The following is a 15,796-nucleotide window of genomic DNA, read 5'->3' on the forward strand; positions in this document are numbered from 1 at the left end:
TCAGAATAGGTTTTCTTTGCGACTTAGATGATATATAACTTTGTATCAGCTGTGTCTCAGCCATAAGCACAATTGGCATCATTTCCGTGGATCCAGAGGCAAATCTGGGCATATTTGAGCGGAGTGATGCGCACAGCAACGTTATAGTCCTTCTGAACCCCATGGACATCCACCCACTGGTGGCCTGAATAGACCGCGATTATTTTGCGCTTCCAGTGCTTTTTGTCTGGCTCTTTGAGACGCAGATAGATCCCAGAGCCGGTGGAGCCCGACTCAGCGTCGCAGTATTGATAGAGGAGATCACTGGATTCATCAGACACGCTACAAAACCGGTAGACCAACTGATCAGCCCTATCGTTATCAAAGCCAGAGAAGTGGATCATTCCTCCAGGCATCTTCTTGATGGCCGGACTGACTCCCAGTTCCATGTACTTCTTCTTGTGAGCGCGCTTCAGCTCCAGGAGCGCATAGTCATAGTCCAAGGCCGCATCCCCACCTGCTCCTCTCGTCCAGCCTTTCGGAATATAGGTATTCTTGACCCGCGTCCACTGGAAAGAAGGCTTTCCCTCCGCCACTCTCTGACCCCGACCCAACTCGACTCTCCCTCTTCTCGTGGGTCTCTCCTGCAGACTCACTTTGGTACCTTCCCTTGGGTCACTGGCCTCAGCTTCTCTCTTGCTCCTCTTAGAACCTCTGCGCTTCTTGCCTCCACCTTTCTTTCTCATCTTCAGCAATCCTACCCTTAGCTTTTTGCTACCTTTGACATAGTCCTTTCCGTCATGAACACAGTGCGCGGCTGTGAGGACATGATTCGGGGAAATGAGGATGCCACTGCATCCCGTGGAGAGTTTGACCGCAGTGTTGAAAGGGAAATTGGTTAAGAACCTTTTGTCCAAGATGCTGAACCTGCTGTCGGTGCCATACACTTGTCTCTTTCTCCTAACAGCTGCTTCTTTTGGAGTGCTATTCTGAGTTGGCTCAAGGACCAAACCTTGAACTTTCACCCTGGTTAAGGTTCTAGTGCCATTCTCAAAGACAGTCTCATAGGAAAGAGAATCCTCCAATTCAGAAAGGCCAGGAGCCGGGAGTTCTTTCTGGCATTCGATGCCACACACTCTGTTTACCACCATCCTGGCGTCTGCCTCGAATGTGGGGCTGCTGAGATAGAAAGTCCTTTCACTGACAACCCGGGGTATTTTTCTCAAGTGCCACATAAAATCTTGTTCCATTTCAGATCCATCAATGAGAGTCCACCCAGAGGTGAAAAATATCAACCAAAGTAGCATATTCTCCATTTTGTTTTTCAATTTTGTCCTTAAAAATAGAAAAAGAAAATAATGTATAAACATACACTTGTTTTTTAAAAAAATGATGAGCACAATACCTTTATTTATTTCTCTTTATATGGTGCTGAGGATCAAACCCACGGCCTCACACATGTTAGTGAGCATTGTACCGCTGAGCCAAAACCCCAGACCAACATACACTTGTTCTTAAATGTTAGTCAAGGAAGTTTTTGATGTAAGACACAAATTTATCTTAAATTGGTTTTTCATTTAATCTTTTATGACAACTGTTCATTCTGATGTACTTAATATTCCGAAGACTAAAGTTTGGTATTTAATATATCAAGGACTGAAAGTCACCAATTATCCATACTGAGAAATACATAGAATCTCACTTTGTATATTGGAACACATGATATTAATGATCTATGGGGTAATATAAAAAGCATTCCTTGACAAAAATAGAGGCTGTATAAATCATGATTCTGTGGAACTGCTTCCCTAGTTAGGTATTCTTTTCTTTCTTTCTTTCTTTTCTTTTCTATACTATTATCTTAGTCTTACAACTTTTTAGCTAGTTAGGGATTAGAAAGGCAGTTTGTGATTATCGAGTGATAACTGACAAGATGATCTTTTACTATGCAAATCATTGTACTAGAATATGGATATCAAATAGAGAATTCCCCATATTCTTTAACATATAAAACATGTGTCCTTTAACATAGTTGTGTAGCCAGACTTTTCAGAATGGCCTATCAGAGTCCAGTTGTATCAAGTGTAATTTCATTTGTTGGTTAAGTATGTCATAGTGGTTTTTCAAAGATCATGGCCAATACTTTTGAAATTTTCAATCCCTTCAGTCACTTTCAAGCCATACTTGGCACAAAGCAATGAATAGATAGGTGTATTTCCCACTACATGTGTGCTCAGCTAAATATCCTTCCAGCAGTTGAGAACAGTGATTGAGAGCCCAAATCTTTTTTTTTTTTTAACATTTTTTTAGTAGTAGATGGACACAATATCCCTGTTTTATTTATTTATTTTTATGTGGTGCTGAGGATCGAACCCAGTGCCTCACACATGCAAGGCAAGTGCTCAACCACTGACCTACAAGCCCAGCCGGAGAGCCCAATCTTGATTTCTCAACCAAAGGATATGTTAGACCAGTGCTTCTCAGATTACAGTCCCAGAACCAGCAACATCAGCATCACTTGGGAACTTATTCTCAATTCTCAGAGCCCACCCAAACCTACTATTAGGAGCTCTCCTAGCAGAGAGGAGGGCGGGTTTCCTAGCTATATTTCATCTACACTTCCAGATGATTCTGAAACTCAGTAAAGTGTGAGAATTATGCTGCAGCCAAGGCCCGGGTGCAGGAGCTGGCTCTACCAGAAGGCAATGTTTCCAGGGATGATTGTTTAACTGGGTTTCAAATAACATCTGTTTTATCTTTGTGTACAAAATAAGTTTATACTGACTCTGCTCTTTTCTGTGTTGGCAACTGCTAATATGCAATGGCTCATAACTCAATATAAAGAACAAACAGAACTTAGGTTTATATAAGTGGTTGAACATGTCTGAAAAAAATCAAATCCAGTAGGCTTGTATGCAATGCCTTCAACATCCAATGTTAGGCTTCATGCAATGGCATTGGTTTGCCAGCCCTGTTGGGAGCTCCACTTCAATTCACTGCAGGAAAAAAGCCATGCCCACATCTATCCTTGGGCAGAGGAAGGGCAGTGCCTTGTAATATGACCTCAAATCACAATAATAAGAGGACATGGCTTTAGTTAGCCTGTCTAATTCGGTCTGTAATTTAAAATTGGACAAGTGTTTAAGGACACTTTCTTTTGGAAAAATCTAAGTTTGCCTTGTGGTAGAATGTCAGTGTAAACGATAGCTCTTACTGATGGAGCAGTCCACAGTTCAGTGGATCCATCTACGGATGCTCATCATCTGAAAAGCGCCAACTCCCTGACCTAAAGGGACATGATCCTTTTGTAACAACTTAAGTATTTTGAAAACTCTAATATTCCCTTGACTTCCCCCACCTTCTCCTCTTTCCTGTCTTCTATTATAATTGTGACTTTACTGTCAGTTTCCAGGTGGCTTGAATTTAGGGTTTCAAATTCCAATTTTGGTTCATGAAAGTGAGATCGTAGTCATTTCTCTCCACCATGAGTCAGTATACACAAAGTTGATTATGGGTTAGATCCTGGAGCCAAAAGGACTGGAAGGGAATTAGGGAGAAATAAGGCTATCTGCCTATGTAGTCATAGGAACTTTTAATGATGGCAAAAATATAATTCCACATTTGTACCTACTCTATTAATAGACACGGCCACACATAAGTACAAGAGATGATTTATTGCTATTTTTCTGTTGTTTGTTTATGATTTCTTATAAATGTGGAATACTGATAGTGTTTAGAATACTCGTGTATCTATACCATCATAATGGTTACAAGTGCAGATCAAAGACTAAGATCAAAGAATGACTTGGGCACAGTTCCCATCTTTCTACTTACTGGGTATTTGAATGTAAGCAGTTCATTAACTCACTAGGTTTCACTTTCCTCATCTGCAAAGTGGGATAATAATAATGTGAATTATAGATTTAAATGAGGTAATATATGTAAAAAAAAATTGTCACTAAGCCCCAGCATAGTAAGCAGTTAAGTTACTATACAGCAACAAACATGTTATTTTATAATTATTATGCTTTAGTGGGTGAATTTATATCACTTTAAAACTGATTCATGAGCCAACATTAGAGAATATATAGTTTCAAAAAAGTCAGTCTTACAGTTAAATATTTTTATTTAACTATCTTGAATTTTTATTTCAAGATAGTTTCCAATTCACTCTCAAATGCCCTTCTTCTTTATTCTGTTTTGTGTATTCAAGGACAGCTTCACTTTAGAGACTTCTCAAATGAATGCCTTCCTAATTACTCATTTCCCTGAATATCTGCGGCTTTGCACTATATTTTTCTCATCGCTTTTAAACTTAAATGTGGTTAAATACACTTAAGTGAGTAAACACAGCCACAAAACACTTGAATTGCATTCCCAGGTTCTCATTTATAGCCTGGAACTACATTAGGAATTCTGGAACTTCATCAGGTCCTCAGCCTAAAAAAAGAAACCAAGTCAATGTCAAAATAATTTCTCTAAGACAGCAATCTACAGTGAAAGAAAAACCTAACTTTGTGAGCAGGTATATGTAGAGTATAAAGAATTTGACTACAATATAACATAATCACACTCTATAGCTCAGTTTCCCTCTTTCTCTCCTTGAGAAGTTTATAGTTTATAGGTAGAACAGGCAGATCAATGAAAGATTAGATAGATGGTTGCTCACTATACTAAATATTTCAAATTAATTATTTGTCCTAAATATAAACAAATATGAAGATGCTGACTTCACCACCAGAGGACCTGCACTGAACTGCATTTACTAGCTGAAAGATGCATGCTTACCTAAACCTTTTTTTTCACCTGGTCCCTCCATAATGTGCAGTGAGGTAGTTGTCCATACTCATGTAATAGTATGCTGACAAAAGACACAATTTTGCATTAACCATCAAACATTTTCTGGAGGACTGGTGTGGGTCAGGCACTATTCAGCCAGATCAATGACCTTGTAGGGCCCACACCAACTTCTAATGTGTATGTTAGGACACACCAGTCATGGCATAACCACTTTTTTGGCTGTCCTTTAGCCATTCATGATACCAATCAACTGTCCCTCCGAACACCCCTGCCTACATTTATACACATACCTAAATGTGAAGACATGTGCTCATCTCCTCCTCTACTTTCATCTTCCACCTGTTCAGTAAGGACTCTCACACAACAGGGAAACCTCGTGGTCTGACCCAGATATTATAAATAACTGTAGGCAGAAATGATGCCTTAGGCAAAGTGCTACAAGCTGGAGAGGAGTCACAGTAAACAAGCATAAAGGAAGCATTAAAGACATGGGTTATGTTTTGGAAAACACTTGTAAAAATTTCACAGTCACTACTGAGCCTTAAAGAAGAATGAAATTATGGCATTTACAGATAAATCGATGGAGTTGGATAATATCATTGCTAAGTGAAGTAAGCCAATCCCCCCAAACCAAAGGCCAAATGTTTTCTCTGATAAGTGGATACTAATCCATAATGGGTGGGGGGCAACGGAAGAATGGAAGAACTTGGGATGGAGCAGAAGGAAGAGTGGGGAGGGGGAATGTGTGTGGGGGGAAGATGGTAGAATGAGATGGACATTATTACCCCAAGAATAATGTGACTCTACATTATGTACAACCAGAGAAATGAAAAGTTATGCTCCATTTGTGTAAAAAAAATAAATTTTAAAAAACTTCATAGTCACTTTCAGTTTGGGAGAGCAGTTGAAGAAAAAATAGATAATTTATAAAGTTTAATTCCTGAGTTACCATATCCCTTATTGAATGTTAATCACTGGCAGGAGCAATATTTAAGCAAAAAAGTATGTGGTACTATACTGATGAGAAAATAGCATTGTCGGTGACATAACAAAGATGGAGAATAAGAACAGGGGTATTTGGATGATTGTGAAGCCAGTAGACTTTAAAACCAAATCAGCTTGCCACTTACTAGCAGTGTGACTTTGTCAAAGGTGCCTAATCTGTCCAAAGATTATTTTCCACATCTGTTAAACAGGCACAATATTTTAGAGTACTTTGAGGAGAAACTGATTCTTATTTCAGAAAGTCTCAGGATTAGAAAAGGCCATAATAAATCATCTAGTTTAGGCCTATATTTTAAGGGCTTTTTTTTCATCTCAAAAACTAATATATAGGTCACCATGCCCAGAGCACAGTAAGGACTCAACAAAAGGCAGCAATAATGGTGTTGGTGATGATGATCCAACACCAGGAGCGGAAACCTAAGGCATAAATCCAGGCGTAGTGTTGTGTGACTGTAGTCCCAACTACTCAGGAGGCTGATGCAAGAGGATCCCTTGGGCTCAGGAGTTCAGGGCCAGCCTGGGCAACATAGTGAAGTCCTGACTCTTAACTAAAAAACAAACCATTTAGGTAGATAGTGATAAGGCATGTCATGCATCTCTAACTGCTGTGTATATATATATCTCAGTGTAGTATGCAAATATTGGCCTCCAAAGTCATCCATTCCTCATCCCCAAAACCTGTGGATGTGTTCCTCCCTGTGAAAGAGCTGATGCAAATGTGAGTAAGTTAAAGATTCTGAGATCTGGGGACTATCCTGGATTATCCAGGTGAGTCTTATATAATCATGTGGGCCCTTATTAAGTGGGTCAAAATAAGACTAAGCTGTAAAGAAGCACAGGTCCAAAGATGCAGCCCCATGACCCACAGAATGCCAATGGCTTCTCCAAGCTGCCAAAGGTAAGGAAACAGATTCTCTCCTAGAACTTCCAGAAGAAGCTGTCCTGCTGACCTTCTTCAAACTTTCAACCGTCAGATAAGTAAGATAATCAATTTGTGTTGTTTTAAGTCATTAAAGTTTTGGTAACTAGTCACAGAAGCAATAGGAAATTAAAACATTTATTAAGGTGAGAATCTAGCTTCTAAAATCATCTGCCCTAGATGTTTAGAAATAATGAAATACTAGGAAGTGATATGAAGTAGAAAAGAATTTTGGTTTATGGGTCTTAAACACACGTGAAACTATTTAAGAAAAATTATACAGACATTCAATTTAAGAACTAAAAACAAAAGATCATGATAAGACCTGATGGTGGTATGGAGCAGTACTGCAAGAGAAAAACAAGACTTGGAACAGGGTAGATAAATGTGTTTATTCATCAAATGCCTACTAACTATTCTGTGCATTATTCTAAAGACTTTTTGTCACCAGAATCTCTGATAATCCTTCTTTGCTACTGAGTTGAACTATAAATTCCTAAGCTCTCTTCCAGCTCTAAAGTAACCATGAGTGAGAAAACACTATTTATTAATCGATTATCCTCAAGAAGTTTTCATTCCTGCTCCTCCAGAGTAGGACCCACTTGCTATCTGTGTTGCTACCACTAGATGGCAAAGTCATCCTGCTCATGGCAAATCTAATGCAAATATTTAAATTGCATCCACTCAGCTGTGAGAATTTACTGTAAAGCATGGGAGATGGGGTGGAGGAAGGGAGCAGGTCTAACAGGCTAGCAATATACTAAACAGTTGTCACATATGGAATTTATCACCTTTAGAAAACCCACCTACAGGCCCCAGAGCCCATCCTGATGAACTGAGGGCTGATAATGCTGTCTCCAGCCAGACAATTCTCTGGCAGGTGGTTTTCCAAAAACAGTTACAGTGCCAGCACACTTCCACCATGACCTACAGCACTGCTAAACAGTCAGCCAAACGTGCTGCAATTCATTTCAACGCTAAGGAAAATCGTGAACCTGCCAAATATTCCACATGTTTATCAAATACTTTATAATCCATTACTAAAGGATAAGCTCTCCATTGAGTCTATGCTGAGGGTAAATGGCAAGAAAATTCATTGACGATGTGCCAATTTCTACTCAAAATATCATACCATAGCACTATTTTCAAGTTTAGTTTCAGGAATGGAGACAAAGTAATGTCTGCTTTAAAAGTTTGGCAGGGCTCAAGGGAAAGGAAGATGGTAAAGTTTCACAGTTGATTATTTTACAGTAACCCAGAACTTCTGTTTCTCATCACAATAAAAAAATAAATAAAACCTGCCTTTGTTTTTTAGCTATTTTTCCAGGACATGCACATCTCAATTTATGCAATAGATGCACTGTGTGTGAATCAAATTTGGGCTTAATGGCACTAAGGGAACCCTAAGGGAACTCTGCAAGCACTTTCATTTGCTGATTTATGAAGTGCGCAGCATATGGCTCCTGACTTTGTGTTTTTCAAGTTGGACTTTGAAATCAAGGAATATCTGTAAATGTATTAGGTTCCCAAATTTTCGGGCTTTAAAGCATTTTAGAGTCACAATGTTTTTAGCAAATCACACCACCAGTGTTACCTATATGAAGGTCTTTAATTCTTTTATTTTAAAATTATAAAACACTGACTTGGTTACCACTAACTTGACTTTGCTCTTCCTTCTTCAACTCAAAGTTTCCATCTGCAAAGTTAACTCAGTGCTAAGGTGAGGTAGCTTCATCCTTCCAAATTCTAGTCGGATTCTACTGTTAAAATGTAACATAGTTAAATATTTCAGCATTGGGTGCAGAAAGATCAATAATTTACTTGGTGGAAAAATGAATCCACAATAGCAGTTGGTTACTTTAACATTAAATGAGCACATACTATTCTAAACAATCTCATATTTTAAAACATGAAAAAGACTCTTGAGAACACAGGTTTCATAGCTGTCTGGAAGAAAAGCAGGGGCTGTATCTAAATCTATCTCTTCTCACACTAAAGACATTTCTCTAGTATTTCCTAATAAAAATAAAACTCCATATGATGCTTGGTCACCCCTTTAAGCGTAGATGTCTTATTTGGCTGGAATTTTAATATTCTCTCTTCCAAATAATAAACCAGATTCTAAGCATAATTCCTCAGGCAGCCGAATATGACTTTAAGAATTCTCTGTAGAGATAAAGGTACTTGGAATAAAACGAGAGTTGATATCAGAAGGCAGAAAGGTTAATAAAGAGGGAGGCTAGATGTAACATGCAACTTCTTTGTAAATCAATGAGAGTGCAATAAAATCAGAGCAATCAGGCAAGAGTTTGTCCACAATTTTTCAAAAACTTTGTAGTAGAAAATCTCAACTACACAAAGTCGAGAGAAAAGAATAGGAAAGCCAAGAAGAGAAAAGTGTAACCCCCGTGTGCCCGTCACTTAGCTTCAACAATGATCAATACTTTTGCCAATTTTGTTTCATCCATCTCCCCCGCCTTTTGTGAGGGGAGGCACTGGGGTATTTTGAAGCACGACTTCCATTTCACTTCAGCTCCTTATTTTCTAAACGGTTTCTACTGCTCCTTTTGCTGACCCAGGCAACCAAGTTGATTATAAAGGGGGCGCAGGCGGGGGGCGGGGTGGGCGCTGGTTTTCATGGTTAACTCTGCCAAAGAAGTTTTCAACGAGAGTAGACTTTCCAGGAATGGGTTTTACACCTTTCTCAGAGGCATCTGTTAATAATCATAAAAATAAAGAGGGTCCCCTCTGGTACTGCTTAAGTAGAAAGAATTCCATTTATATTCCAACGCAAACACTGTTACGGTTAAACCGTGCACACTGGACCGCCCAGGGGAAGGGTGGTTGGCCTCTTTGAGGGCTGCAAGTGCCCTGCTTGAGCCTTTTCTTTAGCTCCCTCTAAAGAAGCTGTCCTTGCGTGGGTTCTGCGTCTCGGGGAGACGTGCAGCTTCTGGGATCCCGCCCTACCAGGGACTCCATCCTTACCTGTAGAAGAATTTCCCGGTCCCAGGCGCTGCCCAGATGGGATCAAAGAGCCGCCGAGGCGGGCCGCGGGCGCGGAAGGAGGGCGGGGCGCCGCCGACCGGAGCCTGGGACGGCCGGAGCCTGCAGCTGCCGAGCTGGGGCAGAGACTGCGGAGGAGGCGAGAGCCGAGCTGCCGGCAGGGAGATGGGAGGGGAAAGGGGGCGATGACGCCGGGCGCACGCGAGGGGAGGAGGTGGGCAAGAGCCCAGAGAGCCGAGGGGGATGTCCTTGAAGGTGCGGGCGGATCCATCAACTTTTACCCCAGTGTCCCTGCCCACCTCCCACCCCAACACACACACACACACACACACACACACACACACTGCAACAGTGGGGAGACTCATGAGTGGGTTCGTGAGAGATGTCTGTCCCTGTGGCACCCCTTAAATAGTCTCTAGATGACATTCTAAAGTGGGGGAGGGTTACACGAGAAAGTTGTTCCTGAAGTCTCTTTCCCATGGGCTTCCTATGGGGACCCAGCTGTCCATGGGAACCAAATATCTAACCAAACTTGTCCAGCCAGCCTCTATTAGGGACTTGGCCTCCCAGGACCCACCCTACAGGGCCTATCTGACTTGTGTCAGCGCCAAGAGCGAAGGTCGCCTCTAGCCCAAGGTTCCCACCAAACCCAGGCCCTATGGGAGGGCCCGGGACATCAAGTCGGGATGGTGGGGACAACCCTGGAAGACTCCAGTGCCGCCTCCAGGGGGAGCGCGACAGTTTCCCTCCATTAGAAGAAAACTAATCTTGGCTTTTTCAACTTAGGGTTAGTATTCTTTAAGGTCCTTTCCCATCTAAGTCTCAAACAAAATTCTAACCTTGTCCTTTCTCTCTGGCCTTCTTTTGTTCCTCTCCTTGGGGGAGGTGTTCCTGTGGAGTGGAGGTTATGTGAGGAAGGAACTCTTCAATCAGCTACTACCTGGGTGACAGGTTGGGGCAAGATGCACTGATACAATAATGGGTACAAATTCCATCCTGAGGGCCAGGACATCAAATAAGAACACAAGTACTTACAACAAAAGATATTGGCATGTCCCTTATCACTTGGTTTATTTCAGGTGTGTTGCATTTCTCAGATTTTTATGTATTTTTTAACAGAATGAGATCATAACACACACAATTTTGTTTTCTCACTTGAAATTTACCCATGCATTTACCCATTTAATTAAAGTCTTGGTAATTTTTAAGTTTTGTAGTAGAATTGATTCTGAAACTCTTTCTTACCAAATGGAATGTGAGGAAGTTAGGAGAAAGCCCAGAACTCAGAATGGGAATCCTGTCTGACACTAGAGTTGTGTACCTTGGGCCTCAATTTCTCCACCTGTTAACTGAGATGGTGAGCTAGAAGAGCTTGATTGTCTACAACTCTCAAACATTTGGGGAATTTTACTGCTGTATAAATCCAGCGGGATATGGTATGGATACAGGTCTGATTCCTTAATTTAGTGAACATTTCCCATCAGCATCCCATAAAACAGACTTCCAGTGCTCTCACATGTTCATGGTCCCTTCCTGAGACTTTGATCCCAAAGCCCTTTGCACTTTATTTCTGGTCCAGGTTATCATAGTACCAGATTGACTTTTGATCTGGTCCTGATGTTTGACATTTACTTCTTCTCTGGTTCCAGGGTTCTGGCTTCTCTTAACATGGTGGATTCCTTCTCCCGGCTTACTCTATCCCCTCAGGTTTTCTGAAATCCAGTGCAAGCAATTTTCTTTCTTTCTTTCTTTCTCTTTCTTTCTTTCTTTCTTTCTTTCCACATAGGCTTTAGATGTATTTTTTACATGTTTACATGTTCTCTAAAATGTTCATTATATGTTCAAAATCAAGGACACACGCTGCTTAAATTGACAAAACTGTTTTTTTTAATTTATTTTTTTATTGGTTGTTCAAAACATTATAAAGCTATTGACATATCATATTTCATACAATAGATTCAAGTTGGTTATGAACTCCCAATTTTACCCCAAATACAGATTGCAGAATCACATCGGTTACACATCCACCTTTTTACATAATGCCCTATTAGTAACTGTTGTATTCTGCTACCTTTACTATCCTCTACTATCCCCCCTCCCTCCCCTCCCATCTTCTCTCACTACCCCATCCACTATGTTATTGTTTTCTTGTAGCAAACAGAGCATTAATCGGTTCTATCAATAGTAAAAATATCTAGAATTCAAAAGAAAAAAACAGTCCAAATTGGATGGGTACCAAGGAAAGGAAGGACTTCCAGTACAAGCAATTTCTATACCCATCCCCAACCTTTTGGTTCCCCATTCTGGTGGTATGGTTCTACATTTTTCTATGTTCCCCAACCAGATTTACATATGGAAATTAATAGCTTATACAGTGTAACTCCTACCATTTTAGGAAATAATGCATTGTAAGGAATATTATCTCTTTTTTTTTCTTGCATTAAATTTTAACTTTATTCAATCAACCATTATCTATTCTTTCATTTCATGACTGTTCAGAAATAAAGTTAAACCAGAGAATATGTTCTATTTCATGTATCATGGATAATTATATTCCCCAAGTGAACAAATTAAAAAATGTAAATTTTAAGAGTATATGGGCTTTTAATACTATCACCATAATTAATAACACAGTAAATAGGTTTTCACAACATTAGAAGGAACCTAAAGTTAATAAAATATAATCTGTTTGACATGTATGATAAGACCTAAGAAAGAGGGCTTCCTTACACATTGTATTTCCCATGGTATAGGGGCAGAGTCCTTAGGTATGTCAGGTACAGCAAAAGACAGACTTGAGATGGTAACAGAAGGAACAGGAAGGAATACTGTGTATCAGAGAACTTTGAGCTATGTTCATAAAGCTCATGGTACTACCTTCACAATCCAGGAATGCTCCTATTTAGCCAGTGGACCTTGATACATATTAAAGTACAAGTGGGAGGTGGTAAAGAGAGTACTCTCCTTAACACATCCAAGAAGAAAGAGTCTCTCTATCTCATCCATCTTGTCATGTCTGTTGTCTTTCCAATCTTTACACATTCCAAAAGCCCAGTTCCAAGAGTCTTCCACATCCACCTTCCAGTAATATCTGCCAATGGTAAAATTCTAAATACCCCAGGCAAGAAAGCATTCTGACTTTGGAGTGATCCAGGAGGCACCTTGAGGATTACATCCAACATTCATACTTCTCAACTCTCCATACAGGAAGACTGTTGGCTCTCTTGGATACAGAGTAATATCAACTTGGAAGCAGTTAAGCCTGTTGATTAGTCTAGTGATGGGCCCTGCACTGAGTTCTGGATTCACAGGCTGGTCTGCATACAGCTGCATGGATTCAAGACTCTGCAGTGTGTCTCCAGGGGCATGGAGTAACTCCACATCTGGTATATGGCATATGTACTTCAGCTCCTCATACATTCCTCTTAACATCTTCTGTATATTAGCCATTCTGGCTTTACTTTATTTGAGTTGCTGAAAAATTTCCTTGCCCTCCTTTTTCAGCCTCTCTAGATGATGCCATTCTCCTTTGTGGAAAAATGGCAGGAATGTTGTCTTTTAAAAAAATTTTTAAGTCTCATAGAAAAGTTTATAACCCTTTTCCCCATGCTCCTGGATTTAGTCTTCAAATATTATGTCTATAATGACTGAAGCTTTTTTCAAACTACTTTTGTGTGTGTGTGTGTGTACGCGCATGCATGTGCTGGGGATTGAACCCAGAGCCTAGCACATGCTAGGCAGATTCTCTACCACTGAGCTCCATCCCCAGACATTTTAAAATTTTGAGATAAAGTCTCATGAAATGGCCCAGGCTAGCCTCAAACTTCTGATGCTCCTGGTTCAGCCTCCAGAGTAGCTTGGATCATAGGTGTGTGCCACTGTACACAGCTTCAAATTACTCTTAATACAACACAAGCCCTTCACTAATGTACCAACAGAATTTACAATCACCTATCCTTTGTGAGAGGTGAAGCTTAATGGGAGCAAGAGATATGGGACCAAGAGGCCCTGAACATTTCAAGCCTTTAGGGACATTGTGGCCTCAATAGAAGAAAAGTGGTTACCACTGTCAGACCAGGCTATGAACAAGACAGTACCACTTAGCTTTTTTCTAGACTTCCTAAGAAACACAGACCAAAATACAATACTTCCCTTTGGCTAAATCTACTTTGTAATGGAAATGTACTTGGAAAGTTTTAGCTATGGAAAGACAGGAAGAGGAGATGTTTCATGGTTCATGGTCAAGGTCTAAGTGACAACTCAACCTTGCAGAAAGTTCATAACTTGTGGCTGGAATCTCCCCTGTTAACTTTTAATCCCATTTCATATATTAGGTAATAATGTTCTACATGTTCAAAACTTCAGGACCCTTTGGCTATGGCAAAGAAAAAGAAAATTAAGCAAATGTGATTTTAAAAAAAGATAGGGTAATATTTGTCCTCAAATTAGATTAACTCTTATAGAAGCTACCTATGACCAGCTAATTTGAGAAACAGTTACTGACTCTCCACAAACCCACAGATTCATTAATGTTATTACTTTTTCTATGTGGCTTGAGGAGGAGCAATAACATGTTCCCAAAAGAAATCTGAAAGTGGGGTTCCTTGGAGCCACTATGGTACAGCCTTCCTCCATTTGTACCTGTTCTGTCTCATGGGCAATGTTGATCTCTCCATCTTTTGTGATACACTGGGTCTGGATATTTGTTACACTGTTTTTGAATAATTTGTTTCTATGTATGCCTCCTGAATAGAAATGTGAAAGCCTCACAGGCAGGTAAACTTTTGTATGTCCAGCACCAAGTACAGTACCGGTAAATTAGATGTCTAATAATTGTTAACTGAGAAAAATTCAAAGGTCTTTAAAAAAGAACCAGAATCAAGAGATTATCATTCTCATCTGTAGTTTAGAGATTATCAAAAGAAATTGTATTTCTCACAGAAATCACTGGGACTTAACCTAGACCATCATAAGTAAAAACTCTGCAAAGGACATGAACTCTAGGGAATGTGGCCAGGATGAACACTGGGCCCCAACCTCCAAGTCTAATGGGGACAGGATTTCACAAGGCATTGCTGAAAGATAGAGACTCTTATAAACTGAATTCATAGGAATGGAAAATGGGACTAATGGAGCAGAATCATTTATATCTCAAACTTGGAAATTCATGATAGTTTTGGGGATTTTTATTATTACTACATTTTTTTTGTTGTTATTCTGAAAATGGAGATAAATAACTAGAGGACATGAACAAAGCTTCAGGGAAGATATTTATCAAGGTCAATCCTGAGCAAACCTCATGCATCCAACCACAAAGAATAAAGGCTATTCCTTTTGTTGTTGTTTGTTTGGTTGGTTGGTTCTGAGGATTGATTCTTTGCACATGCTAGACAAGCACTCTGAGTTATGTCTCCAGCCCCTATTTCTCCTCTACCTATGTGGTCCCTGAATATGGTATTGAGTCCAATTTCAGTAACAACAGTGCATTCAATAGACGCGTATTTGAGGTTAGAAAACTAAGGTTTAATGCCTGTGATTTGGAACAAGTCACTATACCTCTTGGAAGCTCCTGCTTCCTCATTTGAAAAATTGACATGATAAAACTTCCCTGAAAGAATGGTTGGGTGGGCAAATGTAAGAACAAACATCAATGATCTTAGCTGTGACCTGGCACATGGTAGATGTCCAATAAGTAGGACTAGACTCCAACTCCATAGATCCAGAGAATTGGCCCTTTGAGCAAAATATAAAGAGTGATATGAGGCAGGGACCACTATTTCACTCCTTAGTCTAATCGGAAACTGATGTACCTCCAGGTGATTCCCAAGAGTGGCAATAGAACACAGGTACCCTTAATGCTGGCAGCTTCTCTGTGTTGTGCTTTGCTATCTGTATTAATCAGTTTTCAGTTGCTTTGACAGAATACCTGAGAAAATGAACTTGAGGAATGGTTTGTTTTTACTTGCAGTTTCAGACCACAGTTGACTCCATTGTTTGGGACCTGAGGTGAGACAGAATATCATGGTGAAAGAGCATGGTGGAAGAAATCTATTCACCTTATTGCAGCCAGGAAGGAGAGAGAGAGAGAGA

General features: G+C 40.1%; 1 protein-coding gene and 1 pseudogene across 1 annotated transcript; both read right to left on the reverse strand.

The window, feature by feature from the left end:
• Window positions 1-56: 56 nt before the first annotated feature.
• Window positions 57-9,729, reverse strand: Prss35 (serine protease 35). The gene is made up of 2 exons (XM_027928008.2): window positions 9,689-9,729; window positions 57-1,314 (listed from the first exon to the last, which is right to left on the reverse strand). Exon 2 carries the CDS (start codon window positions 1,293-1,295, stop codon window positions 57-59), a length of 1,239 nt encoding a protein of 412 aa, XP_027783809.1. The 5' UTR covers window positions 1,296-1,314; window positions 9,689-9,729.
• Window positions 9,730-12,479: 2,750 nt separating this feature from the next.
• On the reverse strand, window positions 12,480-15,421 carry LOC114086879 (tripartite motif-containing protein 51 pseudogene; annotated as a pseudogene).
• Window positions 15,422-15,796: the final 375 nt, after the last annotated feature.

Source organism: Marmota flaviventris, chromosome 6 (genome assembly GCF_047511675.1).
Source record: "Marmota flaviventris isolate mMarFla1 chromosome 6, mMarFla1.hap1, whole genome shotgun sequence".
Lineage (NCBI taxonomy): Eukaryota > Metazoa > Chordata > Mammalia > Rodentia > Sciuridae > Marmota > Marmota flaviventris.